This window comes from Topomyia yanbarensis, chromosome 1 (assembly GCF_030247195.1).
Source record: "Topomyia yanbarensis strain Yona2022 chromosome 1, ASM3024719v1, whole genome shotgun sequence".
Lineage (NCBI taxonomy): Eukaryota > Metazoa > Arthropoda > Insecta > Diptera > Culicidae > Topomyia > Topomyia yanbarensis.
Window position 1 is genome coordinate 79,453,557 of NC_080670.1, and position 13,335 is coordinate 79,466,891.

Genomic DNA, 13,335 nt, shown 5'->3' on the forward strand with positions numbered 1-13,335 from the left:
TGTAAAAAGGTACTCCAATGCCTTACAATCAGTCAATATTTTGAATATATTTCCATACAGATATATTTGGAATCGTTCAACACTCCAAACGATTACCAGAGCTTCCTTTTCTGTTTGGCAATATCTTTTTTCTGTTTCAGTCAGGGATTTAGAAGCACAACAAATCACTCTGCTCAGACCGTTCTCGTTAGTTTGCATCAAAATAGCACCAAGACCATTTGGGCTTGCATCGGCCATCACTGAAGTTTGATCATGTTAAAGAACCCCAACTCCTCCTTTCTTCATCGATTCTCTTAGAGGTGCATCAAGAGTTGCCAAATTGGGAACAAATTTGCTTAAATACGTAGCCAAACCAAGAGAACTACGGATTTCGGCTTCATTCTCAGGCGGACGAAACGACAATATGGCATTAATTTTGGTAGGAGATGGAGAAATTCCTGATTCGGTAATCCGATGACCCAAAAAAATCCATTTCCTTCGCACGGACTACACATTTATCCCAATTAAGTTCAATACCGCGTTCTTTGAATCTCGTAAAACGTTTATTTAAACAAAAAATACAGAGAAATTCATTTATTGAAAAAAAAAAAAAAGAAATTAACATTTTCCGGCATTTCAAGCTACCTCATTCAACCGTGCGTCGTGTTGCTCAAGATCATCGCCTTCGATTAATACATCATCGAGATACCATATAGTTCCCGGGCAACCCACTAGGATTTCTGGAACATCTCTGGAGCCGTGACGATTCCGAACGGGAGCCGCTTGAAACGGTACAACCCAGTATTAGTGATGAATGTCGTTACGTCCCTGGACTCAGGAGCCAATTCAATCTGAAGGAACGCTTCTTTTATATCGAGCTTGCTCCAGTACTTCCCTTCACCTAGTCTTGCCAAATAATCGTCAACAGTCGGCATCGGGTGACGTTCGCGAAGTACAGCTTCGTTAACACGACGCAGATCGAGACAGATTCTAGGTTCACCATTAGATTTTCCCACCATTACTAACGGGGACACCCAAGATGCCGGACCTTCTTTTCTCTCAATAATATCTCTATTCAGTAATTGTTCCAGCGTGCGGTTGACAGCACTCTCCAAAGGAATTGGAATCCTTCTCAGCGGTTGAAACACCGGCTTTGCTTCGGAATCCATATGTATATGAACTTGTACATCATTAATTTTCGGAAAAGGTTTATCGGCATGTTGAACTTGTTGTATATCCAATCCAACTCTCAGGATTCCAAGGGCCTTCGCAGTATTATTTCCTAACAAGCATCTTTGTCCCCCTTCAATAACATAAAACTCTGCGCGAATCGATTTGTCTGCAACCTTCACATCTGTAACAAACGTTCCCAATATTGTCAATGGGACGTCACTAGCGTAGTCTCTCAATACTTTGTTACTTCCTTTGACACATTTAAATACAGTTAGTTTCCGCTGCTTCAATGATTCCCATGCTTTATTTGTGATAAGGTTAGCATCCGAGCCTGAATCGACAAGGCTTTTTTGAATAGTCGACTTTGTTTGGGATTTCCGGAATCTACAACGAGACTCGAAGTGCCCAACCCGATTGCAGGAGTGACAAATTTTTCCTTTGGCTGGACAATTCTCGGCAGAAGAAATGTGATCGCGGCGTCCACAGTTGAAGCAACTAATGTACGCTTTGGGGTATGTTTGCGAATAGCGGTCTGAAAACGATTTGTTTGTCCCTTGTCCAGCACGGCTTTGAAATTTTAATGTTGGGTTACTGGTGATTTTCATGATCTGCTGATTCACTGCCTGATCTTGTACTTTCCTACCAAAATCTTTAACTTGACGTTCCACACCCTCAAGCGTAAGGCCAAGAGTTTTAATTTCAGCGAGAGTCCGGTCTTGCTAAAGGATACGTCGGCGCAGTTCCTATGACAAGCATCCTTCGATAATGACGTCAATAAGAAATACTTCGGTCAACACCTCTCGAACCTCAGAGGCATACTTATCAAAATCGCAGTCGGAAACCTGCTGGCGTAAGCGAACCACGAAGTCAGCAAACCTTTCTCCTTTATTTTGCTTCATTTGTCGAAGTTTGTGTCTCTCCAAACAGTCCTGTCGACTTGGCCCAAAAAACGAGTCCAAACCGTTAACTGCCACGTCATACCATGGTTTTTCGATTGCCACCAATGGAATATTTTCGCGATCGGGTAAATTTTGAAAAATGCGTTGAAGTTGGGGTCCACCTAAATGCAGAAGCTTTGCCCGTTTCATTCGTTGGTCCGTAATTTCGTATGCGTCAAAATAACACTCCAGTGCTCCTTTCCAAATTCTCCACTCCTTACATAACTTCTGCCTTTCAATATCATCACATCGAAAAACAGGCAGCGGTCGGCTGTCCTCCATCTGTAAAAAAATATTTCCATTGATTTTCATAAATACCTACATCAACACTTCACTTCATTTCAGTGACATACGAATTAAGTATATATATATATATATATATATATATATATATATATATATATATATATATATATATATATATATATATATATATATATATATATATATATATATATATATATATATATATATATATATATATATATATATATATATATATATATATATATATATATATATATATATATATATATATATATATATATATATATATATATATATATATAATCTACCTAGCTTGTTTCCCGTGAGCTAATTTTACGAAATCCTTTTTTTTGCTTTATATATAAGCTCACCTCCTGCTACCCACTAGCAGACACGCACACACCTCCTATCGTCACCAGGGCCGCCGAGAGCGGGGGGGGGACCGGAGTGTTTCCCCCCGGGCCCGGAGTTTTGAAGGGGACCCGGATTTTTTAACAGAAACTTTTTAACAGAAACTAAAATACTTTTTCGACAAAAATTTATTTAAGAATATAATTAAAAGTTCAATATCTTGTGTATGAGGTAACTAGAATAGCGAAAATTCTAAACTACTGCATATTTGATATAAACTATGTTTATACCAACCTAATTGTCGCATCGAAGTAAGATCCGACTCGAGCGGGCATTAGAGTGGGACATGGTTATATGAAAAAAATAAAATTTCGCTCCGAGTAACTTGTTGGGTTCCATTTAGCTCCCAGAAAAACTCTGCAAATTTTTAGTTCGCTCGGTGAAACTATATTTTTGCGCCCACGGTTTAAAGTTTACATGGGATTTCGTATGGGGAAAACGTCTTTTGGAAATTAATTCTTCCAAGAGTCGCCCATTACCTCCTAAAAATAAATAAATGTCTGATTTTTATAGAAAATTTGTCAAGGAAACAAAGTCTACAAGACCGCGAAACGATCTGATGCTTGTGGAAAAAAATATTAAGCAAAAACCGATTGATGCCCTGAAGATTGATGAAAATTTCACTTTTCATAGCATCACTGCTGCTGATGGACGAATTATATACAAAAATTTTAACTTTCTCTTATTATGTACAATTTATCGCTCAAAATTCTTGCGAAGTGGCCAAACAGCATAGATAAATAATTTAGACACATTAAGAGAAGATTAAAACGAAATTGCGTATAATTGGACAGTCAACAGCAATAGTGCTAGAAAAAATGAATATTTATCAATCGTCAGAGCATCAAACGGTTTCTACTTAATAACTTTTTTCTCAAGTGTCAGATCGTTTCAAAGTTTTCGAGACTTTGTTTCTGTGTTAAATTTCCTACAAAAACCACATAACGGTTTATTTTTAGGAAGCAATGGGCGACTCCTGGAGGATTTTTTTTGTGAAAGTTAATTTTCCCATACAAAATCCCATGTAAACTTTAAACAGTGGGCGCAAAAATATAGTTTCTGGGATCAAGCTAAAAATTTGCCCAGATGTTCTAGGACCCAAATGGTACCTAAAAAGTTGTTCGGAGCTGGAATCTATTTTTTGTAACACCCTAGCTGGCATAGCGGAATTTGTACATTGAATGTCATGTACGCAGCTCACCTGGGTTCGAATCTCAACCCCGCACACAGGAATAGACATTTTTTATAGGAAAATTCCTAACCTGAATGAAGAAGCGAATGACCTTAAGATTAAAATGTCTATAATCGAAACAAAAATATGATCAGACTTGTAAGGGTTAAACAATTAAATGGTTTGATTAGAAGTCATGAGGTTGTCTTCAAATTTCGCCAGTTTGAAATCGATTTTTTGATTTATTGAATTTCCAAACTTCGAAAGCGCTGGATTAGTATCGAAAGTAATTATTGAAAGAAAAAACCCTGCTTAGGGTTGCCACCCCGGTTTTGGGGGCGAATTCCGTGTCTTCGTTCAGGTAGGGGAACATGGGGAGACTTGACCAAGCGCAAAATTCTATTTTCGGCTATGGCGTCTTCTATTCGATTCTCGATTTTTTTTCAAAAATATTTTTATACTTGTTTCGATCCCATTAATCACGCCATAAAAAAATCCCACCCCAAACATAAGTCTTTATATTTTAATATTTGTAAACAAGTTAGCAATAGTAGGACTGATTTCGTGACGTGTGAACATGCAATGCAAGCAGTACAGTTAATCCTTAAAAAGAAATGCATTAAGAAAATCAAAATTTATCAAATGCAACTCTTTAATATTTTTTACTGCTACCCAAGGATCTCGACAATAGGGGAAAAAATTACAGTATGTTTTATGTCATTATTTTTTGTTATGATTTTTCAAAATTCTCTTGGTCAAGTCTCCCCACGCCTTGGTCAAGTCTCCCCGCAATGGGGAGACTTGACCAGAAAGGACGATCACAGAAAAACTTTTGTAACTTTTCAAAAATTAAATTAAAAATTCTGCAAAAAATCATGAAGACGCGCAATAACTTTGCGCATTATATCTGAATGACTTTTGAGGGATTGACGGCTTTTTTAGAGATTTATGCAGTTTTAGCTGAAAACCTGGTCAAGTCTCCCCATGTTCCCCTAAATCCGAATTCGCCCGGAAGAATCCATTGGATTATTTTGCAATTTTGCGTTGCCCTTTTTTACCAGGAATCGCCCAGCACCCAGTCCTCATAAACATCATCCTCGGATTGCAGGCCCTACTTGTTAAGGAGGGCCCCTCTTGGCGTTAACAAATATTATTTTAAATGTGCCATTTGGGTTAACTTAACCCCATTGAACCTTCGCTTCAATGGATTAATGTTCTTCACAAAGATTCTCGAAAGAAACTGAAGTGTGATTCCACACCCCGTGTTTGTTTACTGAGGAGCTGAGCGAAGCTCTCTCGGGTTATCCTTCACAGCGAGAGTGGTTGGTGCTTTTGGGATTCTTTGTGAATATCCGAGAAAGCAACATCAGTTACAACATCCAACTAAACCAACAAAACTGTTAACAAATTCAAAAATATACAACTAAATGTGAACGGCACTGAAAGGTGGATTGCTTTACCAAAACATTACACTCTACGGTGAATGTGAAGAAAATAAGATATTTTTCCTCCTAGTGCTACGAGCTACAAAGGAAATAAAACAATGCTTATTTATTTGTTTTCAAGCGTTTTATACAATAAAAAGCAATGGAAGCGCTCCAAAATTCTGTCGAGTCGAGATCACCTTAATTCGAAATTCTAAATGATTTCAACACATACCCATGTGTCTCTTGAAGTCAGGGGATTGACTCAGTAAAATTCTGCTGGTTAAAGTACCACTAGAGGCGGTAACCCTACCTCTACTTGAGAGCTCAATTGGTCAAATGAGTCATCAAAAACTCTTGATATATCAAAAGAATTCGAAATTTATCCAAAAATTTAAATTTAAAATTTAATATATTTGGTTTGCCGTTCATTGATACAAAATTTATAAAAAATGATAATCAGATACGAGATGATACATAAAAACATTTTTGTAAAGGAGTCATACTCAAATGACGTAGCTTTTTTCGGAATTTTTTCCATCCCTGGCCTCTTTGCTAGCGGAAATTGGTAGTCGAAAATCGCCGAAAAAAGCACAAATGAAAGGCGCAACGTTCCCATAGGCTGCTATTGAATTTCTAATGGATCCGACTTCCGGTTCCGGAATTACAGGGTGATGAGTACGATCACATAGAAAATGTCGATTTTAATAAATTCTGCAATGAATGTATAATGGTGAAAATTTTTCCAAAATGTGACCACTACTGCTTCGATTTGTAGTACTAGGTTACTAACAGCCATTCAAAGTCTTTTTGGTCACATTGGCCACCATCATCGGTTCCGGAAGCCCCGGCGGAAGTATCCAAATTCAGAATAATTGTCACATCGGTTTCTCGGAGATGGCTAGACCGAATCAACCAAACTTAGTCTCAAATGAAAGATGTTGCGTTCCCGTAAATGGCTATTAAATTTTATCCCGAACCGTCTTTCGGTTCCGGAGTTACGGGTTGTGGCGTGCGATCACATAGCAAATTGTGATTCAAACCGATACTCCGATAAAGGCAAAAAAGGTAAAAATTTCGCTAAAATATCTCTCAAACAACTTGAAAGTTCTAGGTCACCGACGGCCAAACAAACTTTCGTTGACTACATTGACCAGTATAGACGGTTCCGGAAGTGCCCGGGAAAAGCGGCCATCTTTGAAAACTAGCAAACTCATATCAGTTTCTCGGAAATGATTGGGCCGATTTTCACAAACTTAGTCCCAAATGAAATGGTTCCGGAAATATAGACTGAACCGTTCGGTCACATATGAAATTCCCATATAAGCCGGAACTCAAAACTTTTTTCAAAGGGGGCCCCATGAAATTTCAGAAATCGGATTCGTATTTTTGATGCCAAACATCTTTAAAATGCATGAAACGTCGAGATTTTATGTCATCACGAAAAAAAAATATTTTTTATAAAAACCGACTTTTAGGGACTTTGCCAATTTCGCACCTTTTTTCAGTTCATTATTACCGTGGCAGTTTTTTCTTTTACAAAATTTTAGAACTCGAATAATGATTTCTTTTCTTGTATATTTGTCATGTCATGTATAATAGTAAAATGTAATATTTGCATTTGAAAGCTTTTAATGAATATAAACAACGCAAACATTCTCGTGTTCATGATTGAGAAAGGCACAATTGCACCGCTAGGTGGATTAAAACAGGTTTTTTCTTATTGTTTCAAATTTTAATACCCTGCTTTTTAATTTGTTTCTTTTGTCCAGTGGCGTAGTAAGAAAATACATAAGTACGCTGACGGAGAGGTCCCAGACGAAAGAAGTTCTCCCGATACCGATTCTTATTTGGTTTCAGTACTACAACTTCTTGAGCCCTTTGGCTCCGTGACCGGTGCCATTTAGCACCCCAACTCCTTTAAGCCCTTTTGTTATTTTCTTGGGCCATTTAGCACTACTTCCTTGATGATCCATTCAGCTCCTCAACTTATTCGCGAACAACTCGATCTATTCCCCGACGATGGACCTGACCTACTCCGACAGATAATTCCCCGGCGCGAGAAGTTCTCCCGAGATCGAGCTAATCAGCTAGGTGCCGAGGTCAGTTTGGCGATTCTGGTGAAGCAGGGTATCCGGTGCACTCATGCGCCGATGACCCGTGACTAGTGGTGCCTCGTCGCTGTCTACTCAGTCTAGTCCCCAGCGATGAATCTAGCTTACGCTACCGGAGAGTTCCCTGGCGTAAAAAGGTCTCCCAATGTCAATTCTTCTTTGGTTATTGCTATTTTTCTATCGGAACAACCGGTGGGGTGCCGTGGTCGGTCTGACGAATCCGCATGGAGCGTGACGCCCAGTTCGCTGGCGTTTCGACGACTCATACTCGCTGCTCTGTTGCAGTGTACTCGACTAGTCCTCGGAGGTTCGATGTCCATTCCGTTGTAAGACGGTCATGAACTACATCAGCGGTTCTCAACCTTTTTCGTACCAATGACTCCTTAGATATCACACTGGGTTGCTGCGGACCCCCATAGATAAACATCAATTTTGTATGCTATCAATATGTTATTTTCAATTTGTTAGGAAACATGACTTGAAATTTCAATATGCACTCAGAAAATATATTTTTCTTCGCGAACTCCCTGCAATGACTTCGCGGTCCCCTAGAGGTCCGCGGACCCCAGGTTGAGAATCACTGATCTACATCTCTGTTTACTGCGTTCCACGTCTTTACGTTGCTTGTCATTCTGTAGGCTACATTATACGGGTTGATCACCGGTCCTCCCGTTTTAAGTAGCTCCCTGCACATCACTCCAAACCTCGGACATTCAAAGACTCTCCTCGGACATTCAAAGACTTCAAACCTCGGACATTCAAAGACACTCCGGTGTCTCCTCGACGATCTCACACTCCAAGCACAGTGTTGACGTTGCGTACCCACACCGATGAAGATACTCCTTAAGCAGCGGTGGCTCAGTAGGAGCTGTGTCAGGTGGAAGGTCATCTCTCCGTGCTTTCTATTGACCCACGCCGATAGGTTTGGATGAGCCGGTAGGTCCACTTTCCTTTCTCCGTATTGTCCCATTCCTGCTGCCACGTCACCATCGAATAGATTCTCATCATCTTCCTCACGTTTCTGGCGTTTCATTGTTTGTTGCACTTGATATCCTCCGTCAGGGTAATGCAGATGGGGATCATCTCGGCGACAAAGCATACTGCCTCCGGTACGCAACTCGTTCGACCAGCAGTCGAAGCATCCTGTTCAGCTTTTCGCGGTTTCATTGTCTCCGTCACCGACACCTCCATTTCTTCAAGTGTCTCACCGTTAGTGACACATCGTCCACGAAACCAACGATTTTCACTTTCCTGGGAAGCCGCAGTGTTAAGACCCCATCGTACATCCCATTCCAAAGTGTTGGACAGAGAATGGAGCCCTGAGGAACGCCCGCTGTGACTCGCATTGCCAATTGCCCGTTTGTTCGTCTGGTACAGCAGTGCTCTACTCTGGTAATAGCTCTTCAGGATCTGGCTCATTCTTTTATGCCACGCTGCGGCATTGGTCTATTCGAGGCTGGATGGCTCGGTGACTTCCCACACTTTGGCAGCAACATTAGTTTCTGCACCTTCCTCATTTCGGGGATTACCATCATCTAAAGACTTCAGCAGTAGTATCCTGAATATATCCGGATATGCCAGGATCGCAGCTTTCAGCGCCACGGTTGGTATTCCATCCGGACAGGGGGTTTTCTTTGATTTTAGTCACATCGACGCTTCTTTGAGCTCGTCGTTAGTCACTTACCACTCGGCTGTGTTACCTCCTTCTTCTTCGCCGTACGGTGTCGGTGACCATGTAGTTGAATCGTGATTCGGGAAGAGACCCTCAACGATTATCTTTAGCTTACCCGGGTATATTTCAGCTGGTGTCGACGGACCCTCGTCTTCGTCATGACGACTCAGTGCGCGTCCCCCAGGGATTTGCGTTTATTTCTCAGCACAGCTACTTATGGCAATTGGCTTGCTAAGCTTGATCTCCCGTTTTAAAGAGTCCCTAACTTCTCTAAACGTCCATTGCGCTCCTCTCTCACTCTCCGATCTTACGATCTGAGCCCGCTTTCTGGATCTAAGACAAGCAGCGTGTAGCGTACTGAGCTACTCATTTAACCCGTAAGCTGCACGCCGTCTACTGCATGGCCCTAGTTTTCGTGACATAGTATCGTCACAAGCCGTCACAATCCTTCTTGTTAGATCAGCCGCATAACTCCGCTAGCGACTGACGGATCTCAATAGTGGCATGTCTGTAATAATATACGTACATGGAACTATTGAGAACCAGAGCTACAGGTCCAAAGCCCTGGTAAAGGAGGATGGTTGTGATGATCTGGGCCGAGGTCACCACGTAAAGCAAAGTAGGTCATAACCCCAATTCCAAGGCGTGAAGCGACCCGTGCCGAGGGATGAGTGATCAACGGGGTGAAAAAGATGCTCGATCGTTAACGGAGCCTGTGGGGTACCTGGGCAACCCCCACAGTAAGCATCCCTTACCACGCTAATGCGGAGCTCTGGCGTGGCGGACATTTATTCTCGCGCGACTCGTGGGATTTGATATGGAGAACAAAAAATAAAAACAGTAAACAAACGGAGGTGCCAAACCCCTTCGCTAGAGGTGGTTCGGCGAGGTCTCCCCCCCGTGGGGAGAGTAGTGGAGCGATGAGTGCTGCATCTGAAAGCACCAGTGACCCCCCAGCAGCGGTAGGAAATAGCCCTACCAACGCACCGGACGGACCACTATCTGCGATGCGCAAAGTGGTGGAGCAGCTCGATTCAATAATCGAGTACACTAGCGCAAAGCAAAACATAAGCAAGGAGTTAAAACAGAGTCTCCTGGAACTCCGAAAAACTGTTCGTGTCGCAAGACAGAAACAGCAGGCTTATGCCAAGAGGGTGGAATGTCGGGAGAAGTCCGACAGAGAAACCCAGACAGTGGCCTCCAAGAGGGAGGGAAAAGAGAAGGTCGATACGGGCACTCAGACAGTGGCCTTCACCTTCTATGGAGCAGCCACGTCGCTCGAAGCGGCGGCCGAGTTCCCCTCGAAGGGAAAAGGCAAGGGCAAGGGCAATCGCAAGACGGCGTCGAATGCGAAGCGCCCTAGGAAGTCGCCAGGCGAGGGTGCAAAAAGCGACAGCACACGGCGTGCAACCGTTAAGGCCAAACGCCGTTTGGCTGAGGTAAGCGAGGGCGAGAGTGACCTCGCTGAGCAGATCGTTGGTACCAGCGACCCGGCGCGACCGGGGCAGGGGGGCCCAAACCTCTGGACGCTGGTCACCCAGAAGAAGCCGGCACCGACACCGAAGGTACCGCGGCCCGCGAAGAAGGCCAAGGACAGAGGCGAGGCCTTGTGGTTGAAAACCGACAAGGACAAATACGTCGATGTCCTAAAGTCGATGAAGGCGGCCGAAAGCCTTTCGGCCCTTGGGCAAGATGTGCGTAGCGTGAGACGCACCAACACGGGAGAAATGCTTCAGGTGCTGAAGCGAGGTGCACAATCTAGTGCGGTATATAAGGCCTTGGCCCAAGAGGTCCTTGGTGAAGGCGCCCAAGTCAGGTCGCTAGGGGCGGAAATGACTCTCCAGTGCAAGCATCTGGACGAGTTCACGACCGCAGAAGATGTCGTCGCAGCCGTTAAGGGACAATGCGACGTCACAATCGAGCGGGCCTCTGTGCGATTTAGAGATGGACCCTCTGGCACCCAAGTAGCCTACCTCAGGCTACTGAAGGCGGATGCCAAAAAGGTAACCGAGAAAGGGAAGCTGAAGATCGGCTGGTCGGTATGCCCTATTAGTATACCCAGCCGCCTTCAGTGGATAGGTGCTATCGGTGCCTTGAGTCCGGCCACAAAGCATACGAGTGCAAAGGCATAGATAGGAGCAAACTATATCGTCGCTGCGGCGAGGAGGGACATAAAGAGCGGGGTTGCACTAAGGCACACAAGTGCCTTATCTGCACCGCTAAGAAGCAAGCCCATAAACATGCTATGGGCGGACCTTCGGGTCCCTTCGGTGAGTTAAATAAGACGAAGCCGTGAACGTCACCCAGCTAAATCTTAACCATTGTGCAGCAGCCCAACAGCTGCTGTGGCAGTCGGTCTCGGAGTCGAGGACAGATGTCGCCCTCTTATCAGACCCGTACCGCATCCCTGCCGGCAACGGCAATTGGGTGTCGAACGGGTCTGGAATGGTGGCAATCTGTACAACGGGACGGTTCCCGGTTCAAGAGGTAATACACTCCTCCGCCGAGGGTGTGGCGATTGCCAAGATCAATGGTGTGTTCTATTGCAGCTGCTACGCCCCACCAAGGTGGCCAATAGAACAGTTCAACCAGATGATCGACAGGCTCTCGTCGGACCTCGTGGGCCGGAAACCGGTAGTCATAGCTGGAGACTTTAACGCTTGGGCAGTGGAGTGGGGCAGCCGCTGTACAAATAGCAGGGGTCAAGCGCTAATGAAGGCGCTTGCGAAACTCGATACTGTGCTAGCTAATAATGGCTCCGCTAGTACATTCCGTAGAAACGGAGTGGAGGCGTGGATTGACGTAACATTTGCCAGCCCGAGTCTGGCTCCAGGCATGGAATGGAGGGTAGACGAAGGCTATACCCATAGCGATCATTTAGCAATCCGCTTTAAGATCAACTATGGTGTGCAGCATCCGAGGGCGGGAGATCCCTGTCAGGTACGCGGGTGGAAGTCCTTTCACCGCGGCCCTGGGACTGGAGGCCAACACCGACAGTCTAAGCGGGGATGCGCTGGTAGCTGTTCTATCACGCAAGGCATATTAACAAGGCCATTAAAAGCAGCAAGAGAGCGTGTTTCGACAACCTGTGTGAGAGTGCTAACGCGAATCCGTGGGGTGACGCCTACCGGATTGTGATGGCCAAGACCAAAGGGGGCTCCTCACCCCCAGAACGGTCTCCGGACCGGTTGGCAGCGATTATCGAAGTACTCTTCCCGTCTCGAGCCACAAGCCCCTGGCCACCTGCACTACGAGACAGTGCGGACACGGCCGAAATGGTGGCTCCAGTGACGAATGAAGAACTACTCGCAGTGGCTAAATCCCTAGCAATAAACAAAGCTCCAGGGCCGGATGAAGTTCCAAACAACGCTCTCAAGGCAGCGATCATAGCGAACCCGAACATGTTCAGGCTAGCTATGCAGAGATGCCTTGACGAGTGCCGTTTCCCCGATAGATGGAAAAGGCAGAAATTGGTGCTGTTGCCGAAGCTCGGGAAGCCGCCAGGCGACCCATCGGCGTACAGACCAATCTGTCTGATCGACACGACTGGCAAACTGCTTGAGAGGATCATCCTCAACAAGCTAACCCCGTACGCGGAAGGTACGGACGGTCTGTCAAGCAACCAGTTTGGCTTTCGGAAGGGTAAGTCCACAGTGGACGCTCTCAACTCAGTGATAAATACTGCCGAGATAGCGATCCAACGGAAAAGGCGAGGTATTCGATACTGTGCGTTAGTGACACTTGACGTGAAGAACGCATTCAACAGCGCAAGCTGCGATGCCATCGCGCACTCGTTACACCGGCTTAGCCTACCCGTGGGTCTGTACCGGATCTTGGAAAGTTACTTCCAGAACCGTGTACTGCTATACGAGACCGATGCCGGTCAGAAAAGGGTTCCGATTACCGCCGGAGTCCCGCAGGGCTCGATCCTAGGCCCGGTGCTATGGAACCTCATGTATGACGGGGTTCTGAGACTGAAGTTCCCTCCTGGGGTCAAGATCGTCGGCTTTGCCGACGACGTAACCTTGGAGGTCTACGGGGAGTCAATTCCTGAGGTAAAACTAACCGCAGAATACGCGATCAGCAAGGTGGAGGAATGGATGAGCGCGAGAGACCTGGAGCTCGCTCATCATAAGACGGAGGTAGTTATCGTCAACAACCGCAAGTCGGCACAACATGCAGTTAT

The 13,335-nt window shown here is 44.7% G+C and overlaps 1 protein-coding gene across 8 annotated transcripts in view; it reads right to left on the reverse strand.

The window, feature by feature from the left end:
• The window catches only part of LOC131678003 (beta-galactosidase-1-like protein), a 333,431-nt gene that overhangs the window by 138,541 nt on the left and 181,555 nt on the right, over positions 1–13,335 (reverse strand). For 2 of the 8 annotated variants that reach the window (XM_058958115.1, XM_058958118.1), the window contains one exon: positions 614–2,372. The exons of the other annotated variants lie outside the window; for them this stretch is intronic. In XM_058958115.1, the coding sequence (XP_058814098.1) occupies positions 2,335–2,372 (38 nt within the window). In that variant the 3' untranslated portion in view covers positions 614–2,334. Of the gene's footprint in view, positions 1–613; positions 2,373–13,335 lie in introns of those variants that run through there. 8 annotated transcript variants of the gene reach the window in all.